General features: G+C 43.3%; 1 protein-coding gene across 2 annotated transcripts in view; it reads right to left on the reverse strand.

Annotated features, from left to right (window-relative positions):
- pcxb (pyruvate carboxylase b) overlaps positions 1–14,916 on the reverse strand; it is a 201,768-nt gene that overhangs the window by 160,225 nt on the left and 26,627 nt on the right. For both annotated transcript variants that reach the window (XR_009955921.1, XM_037477991.2), the window contains exon 10: positions 412–530. Coding sequence is in view for 1 of the 2 variants with exons in the window: in XM_037477991.2 (XP_037333888.1) it covers positions 412–530 (119 nt within the window). In the remaining variant the exon portion in view is untranslated. The remainder of the gene's footprint in view (positions 1–411; positions 531–14,916) is intronic.

Here is a 14,916-nt window from a genome sequence, read left to right on the forward strand (position 1 = left end):
ACAGGTCATCAGTGAAGCGCAATGCTATTTATATCTCGCACCATCGTCTCCTGCGCTCCCATTGTCTCTCGGACCCTTTTCAGACCTCATCTCTCTCTTCACTGATCCCATCTGTTCTGGCTCTCTTCTTCTTCGCCCCCCCCAGTTTCCTTTTCCTACAGCGGCCTCATTGTACTTTCTAGCAATCCCCTCCTTCTCTCAATTTGACCATGTTCCTTTTCTATTTTTGGGTTCCTTTGCTACTGTCTAACATCCCTTAGAATCCCCTCCTTGGTCTTAAGTGCTGCCCACACTTCCATATACCTCCAGACCTTCCCTCTCTCCATCACAGCAGCTTTTCAGTGTGGGAACCATCTAAAATATTTTTTTTTAAAACACCTCAACGCTGCAGTTGATGCCAAACAAACTTACTCTGTGATTTCTTCGGTGACCGTGTGCTCCACCTGGAGTCGGGAGTTGACCTCGATGAAGTAGTGTTTGTTCTGTCTGTCCACCAGGAACTCCACGGTCCCTGCGTTCTCGTAGCCCACCTGCAGCAACAAAAGGCAAGAAAAGAGTACATGAGGTAAAAGCAGTTTTACAGCTCCGAATTATCACAGTAATTATTTCAGTTGCATAAACATTGAAGAAGCATCTTAATGAGCCGTGAAACCGAAAGCCCCCCCAAAAATATGGTCTTCTCTACATGCAAATATGACTAGGAAAACGAGTTTGGAAAGAAAACACACTTTTTTTAAGCAAAAGGCAATTTCTCATCATTTTTCAACACTGCAATAATCAAACCATTAAAAATGGGATTTATTGAAAACCCAACCTTCATAAAAGACCATTACCACAATCAAAAGCACAATCAGTATCGGGTACAATAAATGTCCGCTTGCCGAGAACGATACGTCCGTTTCTTATTTACACTGATGACAAGCACACAGATAGAAATAGGAGTATACTGCAAGTGTTCCTCTGCATGTGTTATATAAAACCCAGTCACATGTGAGCAAACTGGAAAACAAATTACGTGTCAAAATGATCTCAACAGCTTTCAGCTTTTTTCTGAGCCGACAACCACATTTTAAAGTCTGACCCCTAAGCCGGCAGGTCATTTTGCAATGATATCGTAGCATCGGTAAAACGACTTTCCAAATCGTGAAACATCACACCAGGTGCCAAAATGAGGCCTGGGGCGGGACGATGATTCACAAACCGACTCAAAATTGTTGTGAAAACGATACCAGCGATGATGTTGCATCTGGTAAATATGAAGAAACGGAATGACAGAGTGCTGAATGGATGTGCCAACGTATGAAAAAAAAAAAATGTGGCACACAAAGGGACACACAACCTTGATGCTCAGATCTGGAGACTGTTCACTGCAGAATGCTTACACTCAACACATTTATTTTACTTTGCAGTTTGTGACAAAAGCCTGGATGTGGGACTTTCATTTAATCTGCCAAAAGACATTTTTCTCATTTTGAAAAATAAATGCTCTGCGGTGTGCAAATGTACAACTTAAAATCTAATGTGGTGGTATTGCTACCTTTTAAAACATTTCAATAGCTTGTTTTATACCCTCTTTTCCATTTAAGAGGCAATAAAGACAAATAATGTCATTTATTCACCTCTTCAGGCATATTTTCTTTTTAGCAGACTATTGGGATTAAATTGTACATATTCATCACATGCCGACGACTGGACATTGGATTTTAACTTTGAATTGTGTCCGTGGCAGTTAGTTTTTCCTTGTTTTTAGTTGAAAAAATGTGGGAGAATTTAAACTGATGCAGCAGCTGCGTATTTAAGTCATTGTGGAATAAGTAAACTATGACTGAATGAATAACCACGCAGTGTAATTACCTAGCTTTGCTAAGCCGCCGAATGAGCTGATCCATGTTCTTCTGTGAGAGGTTGAACATGTCATTCAAAGTCAAACATGATAATTAGGAAGGAAATTAGCATGTTAGTAGACCAACGTCAGCGCTTTCCATACTCATCCACTTTGGCTCGTCTCAAGCTTGAATTTTGCCCAGTTGGAGCTGCAAGTAGAGAGTAATTGCCCCGTTGAAGCTTCATAAATAAAATGAATCATTATCATTTAGAGACTAGGAGATTACAGATGATTCAACCCCAGCAATGGGATTGGCGTTCCAAATATTTTCACCCATTTAACCAATCAGTGCAGCACAAGTTCCTCAGATTGGCCACATCACTGATTATTCCTATGATCAGTTCCCACAAGAGGAAATGCAACCAATTTTGGGTGACAGAAATTTTAGAAAACAAAATCATTGAAAAGGGTTACAATGCAAATCTCCAAAATAAAAGCTGCAAAACAAGAAATCTAAATTTCCCGAAGGAAGCAGAGATGTGTTCGACGCAAGAGGCAACAGCACCACCTACATCTGCCAAAAATCTGAATGATTTTTTTGATCACAGCTGTGTTTCTGCTTCGTCTCTAGTCTTAAGCATTTGGTGGGAGTGAATAAACTGGGAGGAAGTAAACTATATAAACTAAATCTTTTTACCAGCTTTCAAACAGAAACATACAGGTTTAGTCTTAAATTTTTAATCCAGCATCGTGTTTTTGGCGTTGCTTTCTTTTCCAACTTTGGCGAGGGTAAATGTCAAGACAATCAAACGGGCAGAGGAAGCGAGAGGGGATGGATTTCCAAAAAAAAATATTAAAAAAATAAGACAGCCCTGAGCTAAACCTGCAGCAAATTAGAATTTGGCAACTAAACAAAGACTGAACAATCTCAAAAAGATGTGAAATGTTTCGGTTATAACATAAAATTCATGATGCATAATAGACAGGCAACACCTGCTCTCATTAAGTCCGTAGCTGGCATAATTTACTTAGGAGTACAAAAAAAAAAACTTTCTCAAGAGGAAACTAGACACAGATCCGGAGCAAAGAACACCCACCCACATGCAACACATGTATTAATATTTGCTGAAACCTTGTAAAACATTGTGTAAAGAGATTCAGAGACACTCCGCAGACTTCCTCAGCATAGAGATTAATCTCATTTATGGCTCAATCAGCTCCCCACAGGTTTTACTAAAGACTCATTAGAGGGATCACACACACTAAACCAACCAACAAAACCTTACTAGCTACAATTCCGTACTGTACGTGTGTGTGTGTGTGTGTGTGTGTGTGTGTGTGTGCAAGTTCCACCTGTAGAGAGCTATTACCCAGCTGATTATTATTAAAGGACTCTTGACTTTACAGACTAGATCGGGAGGCCTCATTAATTAACTGTAAGCAGTGAAAGTCGAGAGCCACAGCTCCACGGACAACGGACACACACAAATTCACACGTAGCAAAACGTGCGCCACTCCGTGTTGCACTCCCTCACATTTAGTGAGTGAAGCAGCATAACAGGGTTTCATAAGGTCTGACAGGCGGGCTGCATTAGGAGGCGTCTCGTACACACGCCGTGCCGCAATACTTTGTATTTTGTTTGTTTTAAAAAGGAGCATGATGTGCATTGATACGCTTAGTTCCCTCCCTAGGACCACAGTGTGTGTGTGTGTGTGTGTGTGTGTGTGTGTGTGTGTGTGTGTGAGATTGGGCTAAAGGGATCGAGCACTGATGAAGTAGGGTTTTGAATATGAAGCGACAGAGACAGATAGCTGGTGCTGTGCTACGCGGAGAGCGCGAGAGTGAAACAAAGTGGATTAAGAACAGTTCAACAGTAGTGGCAGGAAGAAAAAAATATATATAAAAAATGGGTGCACTTGCATGAAGCAAAAGAAAGGGAGACAAAGAAAGGACTGTTGGGTGAATCAAATGAGGACAGACGTGAGGAATCAGTGTTTGTACTCTCCTGCTCCACCTCAAACAAAGGATCATTAGATGGAGTAAATCAGGGAGGGAAAGAATAGCAGAGCGCTTCAATGATGGAGGAACTCCCACTCGATTCCCCCGAGGTTGCTTGGAGAGACAGTCGACGCGAAGAAGAACCCATGTCGGGAGAAACTATGACGGAAGAGATTTCATTTGTCGCTACAAGGCGAGGCCGGAGAGCGCACTAACAATGTGGTGGAAAATAAATGCCTGCATCTTAAACAGTCATGCGCCCGTCTGGTAATTCTTTCCAGAAAGAACGGTTATCACAAAGGTAGAGAAGATTATTCAGTAGCCGCCCACACGTACAGACCCTTATAGGTGGAGCGAACAAAGGAGTGCCCCTGACAAGAGGCTGAATGGGATGATTGTGGCCTTTTCAATGCAAAAGAAATAGTAAAATCGTGACGCCTCTGGGAGACCTTCAAACAGGCAGGAATTTAAGCTTTTCTCAAAGCAAAAAGAGGCCGCCTTACAATAGTATCTGTTGGTATTCTTCATATATTCCTTTGAAGTTTTTTTAACTGAAAAATACTGCACCCTTTCTGCTAAAATCAGCAATTCTGAAGTATTGCAGTCAAGTTTGCATTACTAACATTTCATACTCCGTGTCCTGGCAGTGTGTCCATCGCTGACAACTACATGCAACGGGTCACTTTCGAGAAGGGCCCCTACGTTCCTTTTTGTTTACACAAGTGTTGTGTGTGTTCATGTTTTCGGCTTTAGCACCGCATGTTGTCTATTCTCCATCTTCTTTGCCTGAAACGAGTTGTAAGTTCAACGTCATTACCAATGTGATCCTGTTTGGGAGCCTCGGCAACTTCTAATTAGCCTCACTTTGTCCCGGGTGCCATGGTAACTGTACAGAACACCAGTAATGCAAAGATTATAGTTTTTTGTCTTTGAATTCAAAGTGTGAAAACCAGCACATTCTTCAAATACCACACAAACCCTCTCAAAGGTCATGAAGGCCGGCACTCGCGCTACATTCTGAAAAGGAAAATATGATTTCTACTCAAGGTTGTTGCCAGACTGCATTTCTTACATGCAAATCCTGTGAGGGGGAAAAACACAACGTGAAGACCCCCGTGCACATCGCACATAAAGCCTACCAATTACTCCTGTGCCCCGCCATTTCTCCCCCAGTGCCGTTCCGTCCGTCAGCCTGAAAGCAGTGCATGCTGGGTTGTGAAATGTCCAGGGGGTGGTCAGAGTAATGCGATACATCCTCCCCGGCTTTAGCTGTGACATGCATCACGCGGCAGAGGGAACAAAACAAATCAATCGTACCATCTATGATACTGACCTGTTAAATGGTTTTGTCTGGTTGTGACAGTGTGTGTGTGTGTGCGCGCGCAAGTGCGCGTTTCTGTGTGTGTGCAGCAACACAGCTTGGCAGTTTAATTCAGAGGGGCATCAAGAGCCAGAGGACTTCCCCCAAGAGTTTAACTTAATTGCTTTGAGCCCGTAACCAAAGCTTTAGGCTTTTAAATACTCGTGGGGACATCAATCGCCAGGTATTGGTTTCTCCAGATAAGCAGGAATAAAATTAAATGTGACAAACTTAAGAACGGCCTCTTTGGGTGAAGAGATTATCTCCAGCATGGACAGGAGGAACAACCATAGCAACCAATAATATGATAAGTATTCTACAATGTATCACATGTAACATGGAAGAGGCATATGCTTGATTGCTCTAAAGCACCAAAACAAGGCTGGTGGCGCTGCTCAGGGCTGGAAATGAGTAAATATCTCTCATCTGTATTTTTCAGCAAAGCCCAGAGGAAAACTGTAGTGACAAAGGGCGTCTTTATGACCGCAACAGAGTTTGTGGCAAATGTGGCCTTCATTTGGGGAATAGTGGCTGCCATGAAGTAGAAGTTGATTATATAAAAAGCCCCAAAAAGGAGTCTCTTTTTGAGAATATTGAATGCTTTTTAACAATGTTCCCATTACCAAACACATATTACATAAGAGCATCCTATAGCACATCTCACTCCTCCCCCTCACCCTGCGTTCATCTTAACATCACCAGAGCTCCTTCCGTTAAACTGCGGCTCACTTCTTCCCTTTTCTTTCATTTCCATCCTCTCTCATGGGGTTTGGAGTTAATCTGGTGCCAAGATGCTGTGCAATCTGATCCAATTCCCTTACAGGCTCAGAACACACATGCGCACACACTCACACACAGCAGATTCACCAGTGATAGGACCGCAGAGTGACAAAACACACACTCAAAATGGCAAAAAGAGAAGCTTTCCGTGGTGCCACCTCTAATCCTTCAGCTGCAGGGAGCGGCCAAAGCAGTGGCGCTCACCTTACCCGGGTCTCTAACACACACGCGCACACACACACACACAGGAGAGACATAGATTAAGTAATGCGCACATATCACATCAGTGTCCGGGAGGCACACAAAACACGATCCTAATGAACAGAATCGAGCGAGTGTATTCATCCATTCTCCAGAATTTAAGTCCACTAATTTCTTTGCCTCTGTCCTTATCCCCTCTACCCTCTGTTAGCAGCATTCAGGGCACCACACCGCCTCCTCGTCCAAGGCATTCGTCGTGGGAAAACGGACTCATTGCAAATATTGCAGAAAACCAAGCAGGGAAACACTGACACATCATTAGTCTTATGGGAGAGGTTTTACTCTAGAGGATTATAAGCCCATCTGAATTGATGTCCAAATGACCCCATGCATAAGCGTTTGCTGAGCTGTTTCATTAGTATTGTATGGTGCACGCTTTACAGACTATCGGGGTACCAGAACACAAGCTTTTACTAAAAAATGCCCTTTTCCGCTTTACATCATGGGAAAACACACCCTTACCTTTACTTCTTAAACTGTCAAAAAGTCTCCAAACCACAGCACATGTACTAATAAGGAAAGAAATGTGCGTCTCTAATCTCATGATATTGTTGATAGATGGAAGATCTTCTAGGTTCTACTTTGATATTTCAGTAAGCAATCAAAATTGCCGCGCCCAGAGCCATGCTACTAAGCACGGCTCATCAAAATTAATTATTCAAGCTATAATAATTTCAATTATCGCACCTCCTCAAGTGGAGCATACATTAAGTTTACCCATGACCTGAGACCAGAGGCCAGACTTCGGGTTATTCTTAAAGACATACCTCGGCAGCACAAATGAATCCTAACGCACAAGGTCAGAGTCTGAGGCCTTCACTTTGAAGGCTGCATCCTCACTCAGTACACAGTCTGATACCAGCGTGCCTCTGTGGACCTTCGGTGGCCAATGAAGGACGCAAATAGTCAGCTCCCCACCCCTCTTCAGTAAGTGGATGCTGGCCTTTGCTCCACTTTCTACATGCTAGTCTTTTTCCTTTAGGTTTCGCAAGCCTTCAGATAAGACTTTTTTAGATTAAGAAAATAAAAAAGTCAAAAGGGAAGTTCATAGATGGACAGATGGCCGAACAGCGACGCATCGATGGGGCAGTGACAGAAAGATGAAAGAAAAGAAATGGAGCAACGGTTGATGGCCGTATGGGAACTGGAGACAGCCTAGAGGGAAAACTACACGAAGCAAGAGATTGAGGGAAAGACGTCGAGATAAAATCCAAGTCCCTCCCTATTTACAGCGGGTTAACCTGACGGGGATCTACATTAAAGATGGCGGTGTAAAGCAGCAGACACTGGACAAATGGGCGACACCGGAGGTTTTTCATCAAAAACTATATCAGTTATTGTGCAAAATGCAAACACACTTCCACTTTATTTCCAATGTTGTATGACGGGCTATTGTTTTTTTTAAAGCAGAACGTAAACTTACTTGAAACATTTGTATTATCTTCATGCATGGGAGATTAGTAATTGTGGCATGAATATATTACGCTGCACTTTATCGTTTTCATTGTGTTAATGTTACACGAACCTTTACCTCAACTCTAATGCATTCAGTGCAGTGAATGGTGTGAAAAAAAAAAAATACAATTTCATATTTATGTAACGAGGTGCATGTCGCACCGGAACTAAACAGACACTGGTGTCATTTCTTTCGCTTTGAGGATTACTTAAGGACAAAGAGCTAATCGGCTGCTATAGACCATGGAAATTGCCATGGAGCATCACACAAAAAAATGTATATGGCCATTAAAATGAATTTCAGATGCCCTGATGGAGATCTGCAGTAAACAGTGTTGTGCGCTGCATTATTTCCGTGCTTTCAAACAGCTATTTGAGCGACAAACAAATCTGTCGCTGCAGACAAACACTCGCATGTGTGTGTGTGTGTGTGTGTGCGCGCGCGCGCGTGTGTGTGTGTGACACATCAAGAGTGATAGGAGGGAAGAAAAATAACATCCATTGTTCAGTCGATTTTCCTCACATTACCGAGAATCCTGGGGACCAAACAGTAGCTGCGAGGCCATCAGGCAGCGGTGTAACGGCAGTTATTCCTTAAAGCAACGCAGCCATAAAGCGAGAGAAGGGAGGGAAAGACGAAGGGCAACACGGATGGACTTTAAATCAATGCCACCACAGAAGACCCCTTACAGGGATTTACAGTCCACGGGTGCACAAACAGAAATGTGAGCTCATAAAATCGGGTGTTTACACTCAATTAATCAAAATAAAAAAAAGACATCAAGCGCAAAGTGCATCCATAACTTAAGATGTACTGGAGAGACTGGGACAGTCAGACAGGGGAGGATACACTGTCAGCAAGGCAACCAGAACGGTCTTACTCTAACTTCAAATAAACGGGAATTCGGAGTATATAAATATATGTGTGTGTGGGGGGGGGGGTGGTTTCTACATCGTATGCAACATTCTTTCATTTTCTCCATCTTCATTTGGCTCCCTGGTCTTTTAACCTTTACTGTTCCTTCTCCGCTCCCTAAGGAAATCTCAAGGCCTCAACTCTGGCCTTTAATGAAATGTCCCTCACAGCCGACCCGCATGTGTGAAAAGGGTTGGGTTTACATCACAGCAAACAAGCCTGAAAAAGGTCAGATTATATGCCTATTATCTTTGCGATATTTCAGTTTGCAGATAGTCATCGTCACACCACCCTCCCGTTAGTCATAGCTGGGGACAACTAAAGAAGCACACTTACAGGCCAGCTTTAAAACTAGCTGTGCCTTCCGTATTCCCGGCCTCTTCCTCGTGTCTATATCTCTCTCGCACACTTCTGCACAATGTTTTAAAAGAGTCGCTTTTTGCCTTTATCTTCGTCTTCTCGCCTTTAGACCAAAAATCTACTCCACTGCTACAATCTGCCACCTCTCTATTTCAACTGGAGTGGTGCTTTCATGCTGCTATGACCAGTTCACCTGAGGCAAAGTGACACTATGTCTGCTCCACACTAAGAATACGTATAATTGTATTACAGTAATCTGATTTACTACAGTTACACTTCAGGTAGCCTAAACAACCTGCACTAAAAAGGATTATAAATGCTTTCTGGTTCACAGTCCCTGAAAAAAAACCCCTTTGGGATTTTAACACTGCGCATTAAAGTGAAATCAAAGTTTACGTAATTCGGTGAACTCCCTGGCTCGTTCCCTACCCTTGTTTGTTCTGGCAGGATGCATGGCGTACAGTGGCTGACGTTACCACCACGGAGACATTGCTGTATTAATGACTGGCCGTGTTTAAGTTCGAATCCAAGAAGAGACCGGACTAAATAAAGGCCTCAGCATCAGCATTTAAAAGGCAATTTACCAACCAATTGATAAGCAATGCCAGTGAGCCTCAGCCCAGACACGTGTGGGTGGTACTCTGAGGGCGCCTTAAATCTAATAACTTCCACATTCAGGAATAACAAGGTCATGAGGTTGGTGATTGCGCCATAAAAAAATAAAAAACATTTCCAAACATGCTGGCCACATGCCTATTCTGTAGGGCGTGTAGATGTGACACGCTGAGTGGTGAATTCAAAACAACCACACAACCAGCCCTTCCTAGTTACCGAGCCTTTTGAGTGCTACCACTGTTCTTAAATCACTCTTTTCAAATCTTATTTAGGCCCCGCTTCAGTTTAGGGCTCTCCCTCCCACCCCCCCCCCACCCTCACCACTCCACTCCACTCATTCCTCTACCCAAATCTCTCTCAATGTAGGGCATTATTTCTCACTGTTGAGTTAGTCAGCCAGTCATGCATCCTCTTTTTCCACTTTGCTTCATTTCTCTAAACCCCCCCCCCCACGCCCATCTCTTCTCCCTCATCCATGAGGCTCTGTCAGCAGTTAATGGAGGCATAATGAGCTTGTTGTCTATGAAATGATGAGAAGCAGAAGTGAATACAGCTGCCTAATGATCAAAGAGCATCCAGAAACAGCTGGACAAAGGCGTGTGCGTACATGCCAACACACACACACACACACACACACAAAGATTAATGTCAGTCCATGCACAGAGGTGTTGCCCACTAAATATAATTTAATCTATTCTGTGTGGAGGTACACGATTAGTAACTTGGACCCAAAATACTAGCTATTTTTCTGCTGGTGCTTAGTCACTCCAAGCCCACCGCCCTCCATCTCCCCGGCCGCCCCCAAACAATCCTTTATCTCCCCGTTTCAGTCCATCGTTCTCACTCCTGCCAAAAGACAGTCGGGGCAGAAGTGAGTTTTCGGGATCCGTGAGACTGGAGTGGCGTGCATGTGGCCGCAGACGGCTTGTTGTGCGCGCGCCAGACTAAGATTTGGATGTATTCTGAGCCAAGACACCCACACTGCAGCATTTGACACAGCCAGAGGGGGAGGGGGGAGCGCGCACGCACACAAACGAGAGAGAGAGAGGGGAGACAAGGGATGGACAGACGACCAGAAGGGCAATTAAACAACAACTTTACTTTAGCCTTTTTGTTCGTTGGCTTTGTCCCTCATTTATGTGTGACCTGCATTTGTGCACTTTGTGTAAATCCCTTTCCACATAAGAATGTATTTTTTTTCATGCGTTGGTTAAAAATACATCTGCATATAATTTGTGTCGATCGCCGAGTTCCTGTCGTCGAGTGCCCATCGGCGACAACAAAGCGTAAATATTTTTACACTGTGTGAGCAGTAAGCAAGTAAGGAAATCTGGTTTCAATCTGCATCAGTTTATGTTGGTTCTGGACCGTATATCCTATGCAGAGCGTATCTAATTCAATTAAACTTGAACCGTAAAAATAATTCATTTTATGATGATAAAGCTATTTCCAGATGTCCATGCCGTTTACAACATGCTTTTATCCAGTGAATTGTGACACACCCTTTCAAAAACAGCTTAAAGCTCGTCATTTCAATTTGTTCAGTCATTAAGGGGAAACCCATAGGTTCCACTCCGTACATCACAAAATAATGTAACTTCCCCACTTCATAACTTACATTGGAAAAACTTGTCCGTTTGTAAATCAAACGTTGACATTTTATGCAATTTAGCAATTATGTGAATTTAAGCGATAAATCCTCGCCCTCAAATATACAAAGTATGCAAATATATAAGAATGGATGGGGAAAGGTAGGGCAGATTAGAGGGGGGACGGTAAAACATGAAAGCAAGAGAACGAATAAAAGACTTCTCGAGGACAGAAACAGTAGAATGGTGATAAACACAGAATAATAGAGACAGTGAAGGCAGAAAAAGAGGTGAGAGAGAGACAAGAGGGAAGAAGGTGAAGTGAGTTGTCTGAAGTCTTGTCCCGTGTGTATAATCAGGGAGCCACACTAAACCGGAGGAACTGCTGACGCCAGTGACAGCTGACACACACAAAGGAGAGCTGTGTGTGCGAGATCCAGTTTCATCAACATCTTTCGCTGTCTTGTACAAGTTAAAAGCTGAGGAGAAGGTGAGCGTGGCCGTTCTCACTTCATTCCCTCAGAGCTCACACTTTATGGTGAAAATAGAAAGGAAGTGAAGAGTTTGTTCAGTCAAAAACAGCAAAAAGGGCCCGTCTCTTCTATTTAACTTTGTGTCTTTGCTCCATCTCCACCAGACAGGGAATCCAACACTGCGACGTGACGCTGATGATTTCATCCCGAGCTACAGGGCAGTAGCATTCAGCCTGATGCCCGCCAGTGGTCTGGGACTGATGTATGCGTTAATCCAATTGGATACTAGTAAAGTCTAGTCTTCAGTAAAACGATTGAGCTGAAATTACCTTAAGCCTTTGTAGACAGAAACCAGATAAACCTAAAGCGCAGCAGTGGAGAAGCTCACGCAAAAAAAAAAAAAAAACATGAATTCACAGACAGCAGAATATATTCAGGCGTTAGCAGCACAATTTGTTTCCCTTATTTGACACTTGATTTCCTTTCAGGGACATTCCAACCTGGGACTGCGTGGGTGATTTAGACAATTTCCTTAATCATTTGCGTCTCCGTCTGTAAAGTCTCCAAATTGTGAAGTCCGCATCAAATCTTGGTTTCAATAATGGCGGAATTATGCTATGAAACTAGAAATTTGAGACTCTGCAAAGGATGTAGTTAGCAGACCAATCACAGCCCTGCGTGAGTTCGCGAAGCGTTTGACGCCAAGTTTAGGAAAAATGGGTCGACGCACGCAGGCACGCAAGGGGCCCCTGCGTCTACGTGTCCTTGCGTTTCTCTGAAAACGCAGAAGCATAAACGAGGCTTCAATCACTAATGAGGTCACCTAAGCCAACTGTAGCCTCCAAAATCACCGTTTCATAAATAAATAAAATGTTAAGCACTAATGGAGGTCAACCATGCTACAGTATGTAGCCTCAGTGATCACTATATTATATACATAAAATACTACGAGGTTAATCACTATTAATGTAGAAACACAGAAGAGGTACAGGGACATAGTCAATTTAACAGGAAGTTTGTGTCTTTAACCTTGGACGAGGACTATCACACCGATTATCTTGTTACTCAAACATCAAGCGGCTGATAAAGTGTATTTGGAATGTAGTCATTTCCAGTAAAATATTAACTGTTTAATTGTTAGTGTATCCAACCTTCTTACTTTATGAAACCATTATAAAGCTAAACAGGCAAATTCAATTTTCACCTCAGTAATGTTTAATGTGTTTCTTCAATCCAATATGAATACAAATGAGATGTAATCCAGTTCAGCAACACCACAAACTACAGCTGCTCGTCTTCATCGTCTTTAGAAAGATGTTTGACTGTCAAGAAAAATACTAGCAAGACCAGCTGACGTGGTGATGTCATCAAGTCTGCTGCTGTTCCAATTGTGGAAATGACCGATCTCCCGTACCCCGCGAGTCGGGAGTCCGTCTCCAGAGTCTATTCTCACAGGAACGCAAGTCCGTTCTCGCCGCCTTAGGTATTGAAGAAAGGGCCACTGTCTCAACGTCAGACCGGCATGAGGATCGTGCAGACACGAGGATGCATGCCGCGAATACCACCAATCCAATCACCAGGAACCAAGGTCACCCTGAGATGCAGAGTGTGCTGCATCAAACACGGAACAATGGAGTTCTCTCACAGATACTGACCAACTCAAAAGGAAGGAAACACTAGATTTGATCCAGCAAAGACGGCCTTATTCTGCATGTATGGTATTCTTTGGACTAATGACAATGTTTCTATGACAACGAGTGGTGACGACATCAGATTCAACAGCTCGGAGCCTAGACTTTAATTGAAGAAAACACTGCCTGTTGTAGCCCCCCCCCCCCTTATTTATTTTACAGGGGAGTAGTAGTAGACTCTCCCAAACAGGACCCAACTTAACTTTGGCAACTCCGTGTTATCACCCACTCTAAATGCTAGGAACCTCGGTGTGACACTTGACAGCCGACTCTCCCCGACTGCCAACATCACAGCGACAACACGATCCTGTAGATACACTCTCTACAACATCAGGAGAATACGACCCCTTCTCACTCAGAAGGCGCCGCAGGTGCTGATTCAGGCTCTTGTCATCTCCCGCCTTGACTACTGTAACTCTCTCCTGGCAGGTCTCCCTGCTGCCGCCATTCGACCACTGAAGCTCATCCAAAATGCAGCAGCTCGACTGGTCTTTTACCTTCCGAAATTCTCCCGCACCACACCTCCACACCACACTAAAACTGTATCACTAACAAATCGTAGCACGTACATTGCACATATCTATAACATGTTTTGAAACCGCTTATTTGATGAAATTGTACTTTGTTTCTTGTTCTTCTGAGTTTGTATCTCTACGGTTGAAATGCACTTATCGTTAGTCGCTTTGGATAAAAGTCACCTAAATGACATGTAATGTAGTTTACGGGTTGATGGAGTTTTACAGTAATACTTTAAAGCACCTTGAGCCGCAGTGTATGTTTAAGAGGTCGTATATAAATTAAGAAGTAGCATTGATTATTGTACACAGCCAGAGTTTTGGCATGTTTGACACTGAATGTTATATACAATCTGAATGGTGATGAGATGAATATGACTAAGATTTTGGGTTACAGTGCCTACAAGTCACAGGGTTGCTTCAAGGGGTCACAAGCCAATGTGCAATCACAAATCAGAACGTAAAGTTGAGCCACAGAGACGCCAAATGTAGATTTGGCTACGGAATAGGAAAGTGGAGGAGAAGTACAAGGAGGAAACCAGGAAGAAAAGAGCAGAGAACAGAGACACCGAAAAAGAAGTCAAGATAAATAGTGAAGGGAAAACATGAGGAGCACAATAAATAAGTCAATTGGAAAAAGGAAAACTGACTGATTCATGAGCTCACTGGGAGACGAGTGGAACATTTTTTTGTCTAGCCCATTTCCAAATGCTGGTTTTCCTGATGGAATATTAAAATATGCCTGCAGGCCAAAACGTGCCGCTAGTTCGAAAATCAAAAATGGGAACATTTATACAGTCAGGGTGTTTATGATGGTACACTGACCACCCCAAGGGACCCCGAGTCAATCCAGGTAGTCTGGGTGTAATATAAATATATGTGTATATACACCCACGTGTGTGTGTCCGTCCGCCCGCCTGCCGGGGACACAACTTGTCTCGGCGCCTGCATGTCATCGTTACACTCTGTCACCAAGGTGATTGACAGCAGAACTAATTCCACGTTATCACCCTTGGTGGATTGACATTGCTTTGTGTGTGCGTGTGTGTGTGTGTGTGTGTGCTTGAAAACCCTCAC

This window comes from Pungitius pungitius, chromosome 1, assembly GCF_949316345.1.
Source record: "Pungitius pungitius chromosome 1, fPunPun2.1, whole genome shotgun sequence".
Lineage (NCBI taxonomy): Eukaryota > Metazoa > Chordata > Actinopteri > Perciformes > Gasterosteidae > Pungitius > Pungitius pungitius.